The 15493-nt window shown below is 44.3% G+C and overlaps 1 protein-coding gene across 3 annotated transcripts in view; it reads left to right on the forward strand.

The window, feature by feature from the left end:
- The window catches only part of LOC142591075 (dermonecrotic toxin SPH-like), a 45966-nt gene extending 36727 nt beyond the window's left edge, over positions 1 to 9239 (forward strand). For all 3 annotated transcript variants that reach the window (XM_075703442.1, XM_075703441.1, XM_075703443.1), the window contains 2 exons: positions 2330 to 2561; positions 7721 to 9239. In XM_075703442.1, the coding sequence (XP_075559557.1) occupies positions 2330 to 2561; positions 7721 to 7904 (416 nt within the window). In that variant the 3' untranslated portion in view covers positions 7905 to 9239. The remainder of the gene's footprint in view (positions 1 to 2329; positions 2562 to 7720) is intronic.
- The last annotated feature ends 6254 nt before the right edge of the window (positions 9240 to 15493 follow it).

The following is a 15493-nucleotide window of genomic DNA, read 5'->3' on the forward strand; positions in this document are numbered from 1 at the left end:
TTTATTTTTGCATTTCTACGTGCACCTGAACTTCTTTCAACTACATATATATTATACATTCACCCTTTAGCTTCATTATAAATATGTACTCATTGTCGTTGACATCCTTTCAAGCGCGCAGAACGATGCTCCGACTACAGGTAAGTAACATATGGAGAGAGAAACTTTTATTCCTATAAAGGAGTTTCGTGCAATGGTTGGAGACCCTTTACTCCTGGGTCCCACTGGCCTCGGCCGCACGCTTGTCCTGTCTTATAAAGGGCTGTTGACCTATGAAAAAGTATGAATGGACTATGAGTGCGAGCCTGCAGGCTTGCGTTATCCAATTTCTAGCTTCCCCCCGAGGCTGCTAGAGCGCATTGTTGTGCAAGTTGACCACAACTGCCCTGCTACATTTACTTTTTCCCACACCTGCACTAATCGGTTCAGCTATCTGGGCACGTTCACGCGAGCCTGAACGCACCACCACGATTTCTCGCGGTTTTCGGATAAAAAAATACCGCACGGAGCTTTCAGCTGGATTAAGAAGCGGCAGTATAGTACTTAACGTGCTTAAAGGTCTACATGGCCATTATATTTGTGTAGTTGTGATTGCCACGTTATCTGATCAAGATCGTGTCCCATAGTTCGTTCACGACCGCTAAAAACTGGGAAGTTTGTAGGCGTAACGTGGGCGAATCGCTACTGTGTGAAATAAAAATCACGTGACCCGTGTTCTTTTTAATCTTTCTGGATTTCTAATCCTAAAATTTGAAGGTAGACGCAGGATTTAGGTGTCATGCAATAATTTTAAATGCATTAGTAAAGTAAAGGTTATCAGCACCTTGGTGGCAAATTCACTGTTTATTGCTCCCCTGCACAGACATTAGACGAACTTGAAACGTTGTGCCAGAAGAGTTACGTCATATTAGCTTGTATTACAGTGCTCCATAAACGTGTACGTTATATACAAAATTCACTTGACAGCTAATTAGCTACAATTTTAGCGACTTTGGAGGAAGATATAGCGAAAATTTTGCGGCACTACTGATCTGTTCTATGTTTTGAGCGACAGCTGTGTTTTAGTTAAACGACATTGCCAAAAAAAAGTTGCCGGCACTGACATCGATTTGCGTAAACTTAGTGAAGGTTTAAAGCGGCTTGCAACTTTATAACTTGCCCATCTTAAGCAACACATTGCATTTTAAATATGGCATTCGGAAGTTTGGGCCTTCCCATGTACTCACTGCCAGGTTCTGTTTAGAGAAGTAGAATTTCTTCAAAACTAAAGAAGATAAAACGTAAGAAACCCCCAAAGCACTAACATGAGAGTAACCTTTGTATTAACAATCCTTCACACGATAGGTTAACGATCGCAGCGCCAGATATCATTATAGTAATTCTAGTTTAAAACACACTGTTAGCTTTTTAAAAATCCGCCTCCATTCCGCCCTGTGAACGTGCATGTAGAGCGAAGGTGTTGCCGACGTTGGACAAGCACATCCGATGTTAGACAAGTACCACCGTGCCAACACACGTTAGAACGCGTTGCACAAGCACCACCACCACAAGAGATACACGTCACGCTCGCGCGCACGTGAGCGGAAGTGCAGCCCACATCCTCATCCTTGCAGGCCCTCCGCCTAGTGCAAGTGCGTGATTGAAATAATTGAATTTTTCAAAGTAAAATTCGCCGGAAAATTCGTAAAGTACGGCTCACACACAACCTGCTGACGCGAAGCTTTGGATTGTAATACGAATATACCGTAAAACATAATTATGTTACGCGAAAACTAAAAGACAAAGCGCTTTTCCAGATGCCGTTTGAGGTCTGTCTGAGCGAACGCGGCCTCTATGTGGCGACGCGGTTCATGGACAGTGTTTGCCATAACGTCGATTACGCTCGCAGCACACGCTGTACGAGAAATGCAATGGGGACCGCGGCCACGCATCATGGAGAGATACATTGCTTGCACACCTGCACGAAAGTGCAGCATGCATCCTCGTTCTTGCAGGCCCTCCGCCTAGCGCAAGTCCGTTATTGAACTAGTTGAATTTCTCAAAGTAAAATGGGTTGTAACTCGAATACACGAGAAAACAATTTGGTTACGCGGAAACCCACATACAAACCCCTTTTTTTTCTGGCTGCCGTTTGAGGTCTGTTTTTAGGGTGAGCGCAGGCATTAAAATACCGACCAACTAGAGGCTAACAGCTTATAGCTGTAAAACAAGCCAGGCGATAGGAGCACTACCGTTTTTCATGGTGACACCGGAGCTCTGCTTCATTTCTTTGTTGTTGTTGTTGTTGTTGTTGTTATAGTCCACTGCACACTCGTCATCTACCTGACAGGTGTAGATATCAGCAACAGCAACGAACGTCTGGGCGCTATACGGAACGTATACCTGCAACTCGGCATGCTGGGTCACCGTTGGCAAGGAGACGGCACCACGAACTGCATCTCGTTCATGCGGTCGGCTTCGAAGCTGCAAAGAATCATCGATAACCGCGAGCTGAACCACTACGTCGAAAAGGTTTACCAGTGGACCGTCGACATTAGATGGAAACTCCGACGTTCGCTCAGGTGAGCACAAGCAGTGATTCCACGTAAGTGATTGCATGATCATTTGTATATCTCCCTAGGAACCAGAAGGAGCTCTGGCGAATCCAGTTTGTGGGTGCTCACGCAAACCCTGACGGGTGGACTTCGTTCACTCTACCGGTATCCAAGTAGAGTGAACGTATTCCATCAAGGAGCACAAACAATTACAAAAAGAGAGTAAAAGGGGGTGCAGTTAAGCACTTCTTCTTCGGGCAGTTGTCAATGCTCCATTTGCTTTTGGCATAGATGAAATTTTCTCAAGGCATGGAGGAAACAAAAAGACTTAGAACAGCGTCACGTCATAATTTTGAAGACGAGTCATAAAAAAGGCTAAAGAAAATGCTCATGGCAAATACGCCTTCACGACGTGATACACATGCATTTATTTCTAACCGCCGAGTACGTGAGGACTGCTTCGAAAGGTCCCGGAACCATGGAAGGCGCACTTCCCAAGATTCAACGCGTATTAGTCTCCGGAGTGAAGGAGGGTCGGTGTCGGATGTAGCAGGGAGCGCACGACTTCACGAAAGAGATCTCTGTCTCTCTCCTGCGTCATCCTTAGGTGTCCGTGGCGTAGCCAGAAATTTGTTTTGGGGGGAGGGGCACCCATATTACCGGACACTGGGAGGGGGAGAAAAGGGGGAGGGGGCTGCTAAGGCTGCATAATAACAGATAAATTTCGAGAGAGGAGGGAGCGCGGTGTGCCACCCTATGGCTACGCCGCTGTTCGGCGTAGAATAGTGCGCGCGCGCAGGGCGCATGTCCGAGCTGCTCCGAGGCCATCGTCAACAGGCAGCAAGTGCTGCGGCCGCTGTGCACGAAGTCATCACTGCAAGTTTGTGGGGCGACGAGTGTGAATTTCTGTTTCCTCTGGCACCAGTGCTTTGCAGTATCATGATTACTTGTGGCGAAAGGGGCAAGATTAAGTGGTGACTATAGGCCCCTCATGGGAAAACACTGCGGCAGCATCGACAGAAGCTTGTTGTAGATCTTGCAAGAACTGCACATCATCTGCGGGAGCGTCTTAGCGAGCTTCTTATGAAGGTACAGACTCCTACGTCTGAAGTGCGTAGAAAATTAAGTGCTTCAAGGACACCTCGCTCACTGCACCGAGTTAATGCGCACTTTCTCATGCAGAAAAATAGCAAAGAGGTGTCTTCATCGGCGGTGTCGCGTGCTTCCTGTGTGAACGTGATTCCTGCGACTGGGCAAGCCAAGACGTCACCTGTCGGAAACTGGTTCTGTTGTATACGGATGTAGAACGTGTTGTGCCGTCTGCGACAGGTTCTGTATACGTCGATAAACCAGGACGCCTTTGATTGGCGGGGCCAAATACCCTGCGTGACCGTACTGCCCTTCAGGATGAAGGCTTCACTATTTATCAACGTAAGAGACGCACCCTTCCTCAAAATGGTGCAGGTTTCAGCAACAAACTAACGGCGTCAGACGATGGCCCCCGTAAGCGTATGGCGCTTTTTCTGTGTCGGTTAGATCCTGGAACTACTCTGTAGGCCATTATCACGACGCTGAGTCATCTTGTCTCGAATGTCTTAGATGCAGACAGCTGCCGACAAAACACGACAGTTAGAACCTTTTCTCGTGCATCAGTTCTGGAAGCGGATTTTGAGAAATTGAATGATGTCAATGTATTGCCAAGAAAAGGTATCGTTCGGCCAATTTTTTGGCGCACTGATGGCAAAGGAAGCAAATCAACTGCTGCACTCGGGCAGATGATTTGGAGTGTTTACTACCAAAAATGTGCGTAGCCTTCGAACGATAGCATATGAATTCCTTTCAAATCTAGCCGTTTAACATTATGACCTATATGTCTTACTGAAACTTAACGAACGTTTCAGTACAAGTGTATACTTTGCGCGAAACTACTGTTTTCCGCAAAAATTGAAGATACCCTACTTTGGTTGTAGCTTTTAGTGGTGGTATTGTGATTGTTCTGAGGTATAGCCTCAAAGCTGGACGGCGCTGCGACTTTAAGTGCGTACTGAAAGCCTCTGCGTCGATATACAATCAAGCGAAAAACAGACTACTGTGGTTTATACGCCAGTATACGCCAGAAGGTACGCCAGTAGCGTACCTTCTCGCGTTATTACTGACCACCTGAATTCATTCGCAGTGGTTCTTAATGCGTTGAAACATAGACTGCTATATCTCAATTGGTGATCTTAATGTCCCCGATGGTAATTAAAATAACATATATCCTTTCTCTGCATATAAACGCGCTAACTGAAAGGCAGATGCCTTAGTATAATTTGTTTCGTTCTTGTCCTTAGTGCGAATAAACAACTTTGCTAATGCATCTGGCGACATTTGAGACCTCGTTCTGAATTTTGATCAGGATGCGGTTGTTCCGATTAGTGGTGTCCTTGTAAAACAGGACGTATGACATCCGACATTGCAGGTCTTTTTTTTTCTGCTGTTTGCACCACGACCACAGATGTGTGACGCCATGTTAATTTGTTTTCAATGGGTTATTGCTTTGGTATGTTTAAATATTTTCAAAGTTACGACTTGTCTCCAATTTACAATGCGACAGATTTAAAAGTCGCTGCGGAACTTTTTATTTTCCGGTAAAAAATGACATTGATGTGTATGCTCTAAAATTGGCAAAGAAAAATCAACGATATCCCTTATGGTTTTCATGTGAATTGCGGGGCGCGCTCCGTAAAAAAGTGAACGTCCATCGTCATTAAGAATTATCGAGCGACCGCGAATTGTATAAGCAGTCCAGTGAACTTAGAGCGCAATGAAAATATTTTTGCCATCGGTGTAAACACAAGTAATTGGAATGTACGTAATTACACTGATCAAGGCGATCAGAAAATTTTTTAAAGAATGCGAAAGTTTATACATAAGCCCAATGCGCGTATTAGTCACGCTACGAGTTCCGGTGATTGGTCTGCCTCTCCTCATTTGTTGCTCAGGCATCTGTCGGTTATTTTTGCTTTCTCTGTTCACTATCGACACCAGACGTCTCGGGCATGCGCGGAGATACCTTTATCGGTGAAATTTTAGTCGTCAATGTGGTGATGTCATCGGGTGTATTAGCTGCTATGCGGTCACCAAAGCCGAAAATTTTAGCATTCCATGGCGTCCCAGATTTCATCATTAAGGGGTGTGTGTGTTTGTTTGCGGTGCCTCTCTCACACATCTTGAATTTGTTTATAAAGCGAAAATTGTTTCCAGAACTATGGAAAACTGTAGTTGTCGTTGCAGTGCATCTCTGGCAACAGTGGGAAAGTAGACAACTACGGACTGGTTCTTAATAGTTCTTAATTATAGTTAATCATAGTTCTTAAAGTTGTTTTGAGCAAGCATTTTTCCGTCCGTTTCGAGCACCAACTTTCACTGCAACAATATCTTGATGCCTGAACAATCTACAAAAACAAACCTCGTGTCATTTCTAAATGAATTTTCACCAATTGTTAAGGATAGAGGTCAGACAGATGTGTTCCCTTTGATTTCTCAAAACCTTTTTATTTGGTGATTCATAACATTTTAGTACATAATTTAAACATCTGTGGTGTCAATGATGTTCTTTGTTTGCTCCTTAAGGATAACTTGCATCAAATAAATTTTGTTCCCGTATCACGAAGTTTATCAAAACCATATATCGCCAGTCATCGATTCTTGGGCCCATTCTTGTCAAGGTGCTCATAAGTTATCTCGCTTCTTGCATTACAAATGTCGAACCTCTACTGTAAACTGATTATATAAAGCTGTTGGCTTCCTTCAAAGGCATCAACGACTATCCTGCTCTACAAAGCGAAAATAATTCAGTAGTGTAATGGTGCCATTCTAATGGGGTACTTACACTTGTACAAAAAATGTTTCTAATATATTTTGCTAGAAACAACCTGCCGTGTGCTTTTGCATTAACTTTGATTGATACACTGTCAAAAAAGTATGTAACATGAAACTAAGTGTTAATTTTAACAGTAACTTAAAATTCAGTGATCATGTTGGCCATATTGCAAGCGCGTCTATTAGCGTTCGTGGCTTTCTATCCTAAATAATTGATGACTTTATTAATCCTCATTGTTTCATTAGATTTTTCCAATCTTTGGTTGTCAGTAAACATGAATATTGTTCAGTAAGTATGTGGGGTATTCATCTGCAAGAGAAAATTGAAAAAGTGCAACGCAGATTCGTTAATATATTTTTGATTGGTACGTGGGCCGTTCCTGTTATGACAATTAAAAGAAAAAGCTCGACAGGTACACCATGAGAATATTGATTTGGCGACATAAAGCTCAGGACTTCATATTTTTGCAGAATTGAATTTGTAGGTATGTTCAATGTCTCCGTCAGCTTTAATCTGTTTGCTTTTATTTCCCGAGATATTTCTGCGGAATCATGTGGTTAGAGTTAATAAAACTAGCAACTTTAGTTCCATGATTCGTTTACACTGTCTGTTTAACAGCGGGAGATACAATAATAATGCTGACATTTTCATAAATGATAGCTCAATTTTTATAAATATTTGCGGATTATTCTTCTGAGTTGTGTATTTTGTAGGTCACGTTTATTTGGTTCACGATCTCTTTTCGTGTTTATTTTTATTCATTGCGCACCTAACTATAAGGTTTGTTGTGTGTTGTATTTGGGCACACAAATAAACAATTCTGTTTATTTGTGTGCCCTTCAAGGACCCATGTATTATGCCCCGCTTATGACATGATAGATCCGCGCGACAGCTCATAGACGCCAGCCTTTAAGCAAGCGTTCAGTACTATAAATTACTCTCTAGCGAGAGCGTTCTTACGCATGCAATCCCCTCCAGTATTCTAGCAGAGGGCAAAGCGGTGGCTGTTAGCTCGTCGTGCTAATGGGCTGTCGTGCTGTCACTGCTCCTTTGTCGTTCTCCGGCAGATTTGTACGTGATATGTAATAATCTAATACACCTCAACTCCTGCTACGGCGTCTTGAAGGAAACAAAGTCTTGTGATGTTATGTGATTTCTGTGTGAACATGTTATTGGAAGTCATCGCACTAATTTCATTGTACACTCAGTTTCAAAGAAAAAGTGTTGCAGAGCCTTCTTAAGGAAAAAAGTTCTAGCTTCTCATCAAACGGGCACAAGTGGGATAAATAATTAAGTAATTTTACTCGCATGCATGCTGCAGGAAAGGCGTGGACGCCATTATCACCAACAGACCGGACCGCCTCGCCACCATTCTGAAGGAAGATGAGTTCCGGGGCATGGCCCGACCCGCCACCATTCACGACAATCCCTGGACTCGTTTCGGTGACCAATCTCTAGCTCCAGGGGCGCCCTTCGTGGACGTGGATGTGGAGGGTGACAGCTGAAATAAAATACAGTGTTCTAGTCGGACCATTACCGTTGAAGCTAGCAATTTAGCAATTCGGCTAGCAGCATGCCAGACGACTTTCACGGTAATCGTGTCATTAAAGTGTAAATATTTCGTACTACATTCCTGAGTGTACAAAAATATAAAGCAGATTCCGATGGCGTGATGTGGGAAAATTCATTCTGTCGTAAGGACAAAGGAGACGTATGCGGGTCATTACGACCGACAGTCATACTTTAGGCACGATCCAAATGACAAAAATCCACCGGCGCTAATATCTTGGGGTACATTACGGAAATCCAGGTAAGAACTAATTTTGAGTACCCGCATGCAGCAGTCGGGAAGTATTTACTATAGTCTTGTGGGTGACGTTGACGGTGTCCGCGTTATCCTCTCTTTAAAGGGACACTAAAGTGCAACATGGTTTCTTCTGCATCAGTAAATTAACGTTCTACACCTCCAAAAACACCACTCTTACAACGATAAGACGTTTGGTAAGCTAGAAAAAGCGCAAGAACGAAATACGGGTGGCGACGCCTAATTAAGTTCCCGCACCTGGGGGCTGTGACGTCATGGATTTTGATGGCATCTTCGAGGGCCTACTAATTATATATAGCGGTACGGATTGACTACATTGTGTTCTAAAGGAACCAAATATTAAACATGGCAAGTTTCGGGAACCTTTATTCAGCCAACGCGGCCCAAATGTGAGAACATACTTTGGAATCCCTGACGTCACGCTAACGTACCGGCGCTGGGGTTTCGGCGCGAAATTCAAATACTGATACTTGGACCTTCAGTTTCTCATCAAATAATCAAACTATTTTTCTGAAATGACTACCTGCACGGTTCTCAAACAATGATTCATTAAACAAAACTGATTTATTCCTTCGCTTTAATGTCCCTTTAAGGTGTATTCACGACAGATTTTTCGAAAGCTACACCCTGAGCTCACACGAAAACAAAGATCCTCATCAGAAGAATCCGCTACAAGATGGCGCCAGAGTAGCGCACCGTTGTCTGTTCTCTGATGGCATGCGGCGAACGCCTTCAACGATACCATAATGGAAACAAAGCACTGCATGAGTGGAGGTCCGTCTGCGGCGGCTGCTGTAAATCGCGCTCACACGTCACCCACGCGCTGCCTCTCGTGATGTCTCGATTAGCGAGGCAGGCGCGCCGCTCTTCGCTCCGTTGGCAACGTGCCAGACGAGACAGATTATTCGCGCCAGCCATTATATCGCGAAAAGAAAACACGTATGGAGCTGCGCTCAAATTTTGCATTGAGGAGTGTGATGTTTCGTCGGTGAATTTTTAACAATAAAATGTTTTCTCTCTCTCTCTCTCTCTTGTACTGTCACTTGTAAAATAGCTTAAAGGGGCCCTGAACCACTTTTTATCGAAGTAGAGAAAGACATTTGAAGTGAAGATAGGCTATTTCAGAACCACTATGCCGCAAAATGTACTTCAATGCGTTCAGCAGAAGCGGAGTTATCGGCAATTAAACACGGCCTCAGCTGTGCTCCCTTTCCTCCTCCAATGCCTTGCTCTGCGAAGGCTCCCGCGGAGGCGTCATTGGGGCGCGCAGCTCAAATTTCCGATCTGGTGCCTATGCCGCGCTAAACGTAAGCCAAACGCGGCTGTCCTCAGAGAGCCGCAGTGCGCTTAGCCACTGGACTCGCGGCGGCTGAGGTGTAGCCGAGCGCAGCGACCCATAGCAGCCGCGTATTGGAGTGTGCTTTATGACCAAATAAAGCACACAGAACAGAGCGAGGATCATGGGGTTTTTGAAACGAGAGCGTTTGAGAAAAAGGTGACTTCGCGCTCCGCTTGCGAGCTCCACGGACCGCGTACGACAGCAGAACTTGGCTGAGATTTTCAGAACAGCGTATGCTACCCGCGGACTATGTTATTTCACCAAGCCTGAGGTGTGGTTCAGGGCCCCTTTAAAACTGTAGGCTATATTTTGGAAGAAATTGCACAGAATACGACATATATAGGGCGACATAAGAAGTGCACTTGTCATGCCGAATATGTCCACAAATCCTGCCGTTGAGCCTTATGTGTCGTCCTGTTTTGTGTCATTTATTCCACAATAAAGCCGTGCCAAGCAGACCGACAGCACGTCCACCTTTAGGCTAGAGAACCTTTTCAGCGGCTAGTTCGAATTCGCTCGCCCAAAATAGATGGCGCTTGCGCCGCGCTTAGCCATTTGTCCCCTCAAGACCCGCGGTGTCACCTCCATGGAGGTTCGATTAACTGTCGCGGCGGGTGCGTCCCAACAGGGGTGGAATGAAAAGTCGCTTTTGCACTTAGCTTTAGGGGCACGTTAGGGAACATCAGATGGTCGAAATAAATCCTCAGCCCCACCACTAATGAGTATCTCATAAGTCACTGTGTAGTTTGAGAATGCTAAACAAAACATAAAAAGAAAGTCTGCGAAACATGATGTACGGGAACACACGTGAGTAACGCTGCTACCTAGTTAGCGGAGTAATAATTGTGGCATTAGCTCTTTGGTCTTTGCATTAAAAAGCTGATAAGCTCGTAGTGTTTTATTCCCGCAATTCAGAAGCGTCGAAAAGAGATGTACCACTCGTTATTGGCCTTTGTGTTAACTCTGCCTTGCTGTAGCTACTGCCTTACTAGGTTGCCTTCGTCCGCGTTCCTTTGTGCGACAAACCCTAGTATAAAATGTTGAACTGTCGTTTGAAGTTTATTGAATACTTAGTGCAGATACAAAAATATTGATATTTAGTACAGAAAAAGGTCCCATAGTGTAAACACTGTAGGGGGACCTTTTATAATGTTAAAAACACACTAATACTACTTGACAGCAAAAAGGTCTGACCTAAACCAAGGTTATGCTGTGGTGAAACAATTTTGCGATTATTTTTATCAAACGCATGGTTCCCAGAAAGAAATGATAGTCAGATGGCACCGAAAATTTAGCAGACGTCCGCTCGCGCTTGTAAATTCGCTGTGACTCGCCAAATTTCACCTGCGAAGGATTAGATATATGATTGCACTCGCTGGAGATCGAGTATGCCGACGAGTAACTGGGAGTTTACATATCATACGTAATGGCACTCGAAGCTAAACGCTTTTTCACCTGCCACAACGTATACGAGTGATAAAAGATATTGCGCATTTTCTGTAAGCTACTACAAAGCTTCGAAACATGGATGCTTTAAGCTCGGAGCGCGCCACGAAGAAATCTAGTGCAAATGACACATTCACGTGCGGTCGCGTAGAAAATAAGTGATTGAATGATATCTTACTCAAACACGTTGCCGAATCCTAAACATGACACCCTCTGGTTTCTAAGCCGTTCGCATTAAATAGGGGGAAAACGATGATCGAAGGACAGTAATCGTGATTTAATATATCGGTGGAAGTGCGTACCACCGTCTCGAGAAACAATTTCTAGCCCCGCACAGTACGCTAATGCTAGCACCATTTAGACAAGGCTTAATGAAATGTGACGGATAAGTATGCGTCATTTGCATGCCTTCTGAAGCTTTGGCCAATGTTCCGTGCAGTTCACGCAGTCATTGCCGGCGTCCAACGCCGAAACAGCGGCTTGCTGTGCTGCGCCACGCGTTGTGCGCTGCCGTTGAAAACAGAGGAAGAGGAAGCCAGCTGAAGCAAGCAGTGGGCGTGTCATCACGTGATCAAACGTAGCGGCGCACGCGCTGGAAAGGGTCTATAGTTGCCCCAACTGGTGTTTTGCGCATATAACGAGCGTATGTGGCATGTTCACCGAGTCTGACCAGTCCATCACACGGAAACGTTTTATTATCCGTCGTAATAGCGACAGATACCGAAGGAAAATATATCCCTCTGCAAAAAAAAAAAAAGAAAGTGTTTGCTTCGGTGCACGTTAATAGCGACGGCTTGCTGGGGGTGACTTTGCGAAGTCTGAAATGAAACGTTCTCGTGGATTGACGAAATATGCACCCAAGGACACGAGGACAAAGTGCAACTACATGGCAAATGTTTGTGCCCTTGAGCACGCATGTCAGCATCAGTGCACGACAGGTGAGAAACTAAAATAGGAAAATAACATAACCACGAAAAGAACGATATCAGGAAATTTGAATTTCTTTTCTTTTTTTTCTCTTTTGCTTTTCTCGATTCCTCTTTTTTTTGTGTGTGTGTGTGAAAGCATAGGAATGTACGCTGCGTCAAAGCCAGCTATGCCAAAATCCGAAATTCCTTACTCAAGTAACAATAAAAAAAAGAAGAAGAAATAATAAAATATAAAAAATGCGATACATACGCAGCACAAGAGCACGAAGACGGTCTCACCTACGGGCACCAGCATCGAAAGCGCCGTCCGGGAAATATAGGATGGTTACCCAGTACCAAAGAGTGAAAGAGTCCACGCAAGTTCTTATACATGAACACCCAACGACAACTCGAACGCGGCATCAGATCGATCAGAAAAGCACAATGTAGAGAAGACAAAACAGTTATCACACTTACAGACAGTCTATAGGCTTCACTAAAATATCGCAAAGGGCACTCGATCACGGCACGCCTATGCTCATCAGGGTATAAAGCACTTTGTTCAATGTGACAGGACGTCAGACAAGGATGTTCAGACGGTCACATTGAGGACATAGTATGATAGTACACTTCACTGGAGCGCATGAGCTATCTTAAAAACTAATACTTGGTTTGTTTTGGCTTGGTTTCCCCTTACTGATGGCGGCATACACAATACGGGATGATCAATGAAGAACGGAATTAGAAAAACATGTCCTGTTCTTACTGAATAACTGCAGAAAGAATAAGGGAAAAATGACCAGAATTAAAAACAATCAAACGTTCTAAGAATTCACCAAGGAATTTGCTTTTAAGCAGACAGAAACTTCCCAACAGCTGCGCAAGAACCCCTCAGACAAGGTCCAAGAGAGGAGGCTCCCAGAGAGCGAATGTCAGGAATGGAAAGGCATTCAGTCCAAATTTTCCAAAGAGCATACTTCCAAATTGTCTTTGTTAAATGCGAAACATGGAGACGGAGTAAGAAAAACAAGATCACAGAATGGACACGAAGGAGAGAGAGAGAGAGAGAGAAAGGCAAAGGAAAGACAGGGAGGTTAACCAGAGATTATCTCCGGTTGTCTACCCTGTACTGGGGGAGGTGTAAGGGGATGCAATAGGTGAGAAGGAAAGAAGGATAAAAAAAGGGAAAGAAAACCCTAAGCACACACACGTACGTACACACGAACTATTTCTGTGGGCACTGTCACGCAGCCCGCAGAGGCGTTCTTAGTCTTACGTAGTGTCACCGTACAGTCCTACGTCACACAGTGTATAGCCACAATTTGTCAGAAAGTCCCGTGTCTTTCAGGTATCGCAGCAGCGCCTTCATAATGGATCGCGCTGATGTTCGCGTAGGCCAGGTTCCAAGGATCTTGTTTTCGGTCATCAGGCGCTTGTCCAGTTTGTCTAAGGTGGCTGAGAGGACTGTCCTTTGTGGGTTAAAACAAGAGCACTGACAAAGAAGATGCTCGATCGTTTTGTTGCACCCGCAGAAGTCATACAGTGGGCTGTTGGCCATTCCGATAAGGAAAGAGTAGGCATTTGAAAATGCTACTCCAAGCCATAGACGGACAAGAAGGGTGCAGTCACGTCGTGGAAGCTCGGGCTGAATATGGAGCTGTAAATTAGGGTCCAGGGTATGGAGGCGTGCACTTGTGAAGTCGGATGAATTCCATTGGGCTAGTGTGTGTGTGTGTGTGTGTGTGTGTGTGTGTGTGTGTGTGTGTGTGTGTGTGTGTGTGTGTGTGTGTGTGTGTGTGTGTGTGTGTGTGTGTGTGTGTGCGTGTGTGCGTGTGCGTGTGTGTTTGTAAGTGTGTGCGTGTGCGTGTGTGTTTGTAAGTGTGTGTGTGTGTGTGTGTGTGTGTGTGTGTGTGTGTGTGTGTGTGTGTGTGTGTGTGTGTGTGTGTGTGTGTGTGTGTGTGTGTGTGTGTGTGTGTGTGTGTGTGTGTGTGTGTGTGTGTGTGTGTGTGTGTGTGTGTGTGTGTGTGTGTGTGTGTGTGTGTGTGTGTGTGTGTGTGTGTGTGTGTGTGTGTGTGTGTGTGTGTGTGTGTGTGTGTGTGCGCGCGTGTGAGCGCGAAAAAAAATTCTCCGCAAAGGCAAGAGAAGTTGTTGATACTTCACAAAATTAGTTACAGTGCGCTACAAAACTTCTATAACATAACTGTATGCCTCTGAACCTTGCAGCCGTTATGTAAGCTGACGCGGGAAGTATCTAGAAAACAGAACTTAAGGTCGTTCTCACCAGGCTATCGGCCATTTCATTCATTCATAAGCCCTTACTGCCAAGCACCCTTAGCATCCCAATTTATATTTATGTGAACAGGCACTGGAAGATGAAGCGTACGCAAAAGGTGAGAGGCACCATTTGCAGTGCCGATGAACATAAGAATAAAGAATCCGTATGACTGACGAGATTTATGAACTCAATTTGCGTAGGGCTAGTACCACCGCCAGCCAAATCATCGAGTGCACTCTTTTTGTTGTTTACATTGACGCCTTCAAACATAGAACGCATACCCACAGAGGTTATCGGCCACGCGACAAATAAAATAACCACCTATAACTAATAATGTTCAGAACACAGGTGAAGAACGATAGTTAATGACAAAATGTAACGAAATTTAAAAAATAAATAATAATCAAAATACTATGTAAAAGATATCGCGGAAGAAATGCCTGAATAAAAAAATTAACGCAGATGCTTCAATAGAAAAACAAATAATTGATAACTGCGAACCACATCTCATTATCATCGCGGTGCCTTCTTAAGGTTGACTGTTTCATCAAACAGAAAGTTCGCGATCGTCACTGATGCCAAAAAACGAGATGCTCTAAAGGAACTTCGTCATAATAATTGTCCGAAACACAAAGAAAACTCGGTTTACTAAATAATTTCTTCAAGCAATTCCATTGAAATTAGTATCTAATATTCTGTTTCAGTAGGACGTTACGTTGAACGTTACGTGATTTGAAGCTACCGGCTGCTTAGCGATGGCGATGTCAGACGGAGTGCCCTAATCTCAAATTTCTAGTGTATTCCATACTGCTTGGCATATACTATTATCATTACATTCGCCGTTCGTATGATCCTCCTCAACTCAACCCTGCGTGTTCCTTGTGCCAAAACTTCCATCCTGTCCAGCTTTACGAGTCACAGCTCACCACAGGCAGGGGTTCGGTACAGATAGCTCTTAGTCGTCAAACTCTTCTCTGACAACATTCAATGCGAGACTACTCCAGGTGAACCTTATTTTTGCTGCTCTGCTCCATCCCATATGTAGTGTTCCAAAGCAATGCGGTTTATGACACAATGTATGCACAAGCCAGGGCTGGACTCAATATTTCGAGAATCTCGTTTTGTTCACGACCTTCATCACACCGCTGTGTCATTGTAGTCATGGTCCTCCAATCATATTTGGTTCAGTGCAGATTAGCAAGTTGGAGAGCACGAGCTTAGGCTGAAATCTCTGCTTTTCATAAATAAAATTGTCTCACTATCTGCGCTGAACTCTACCCTTTGCTATGTTGTAAGTGACG

The sequence above is a fragment of the Dermacentor variabilis genome, chromosome 8 (assembly GCF_050947875.1).
Source record: "Dermacentor variabilis isolate Ectoservices chromosome 8, ASM5094787v1, whole genome shotgun sequence".
Classification (NCBI taxonomy): Eukaryota; Metazoa; Arthropoda; class Arachnida; order Ixodida; family Ixodidae; genus Dermacentor; species Dermacentor variabilis.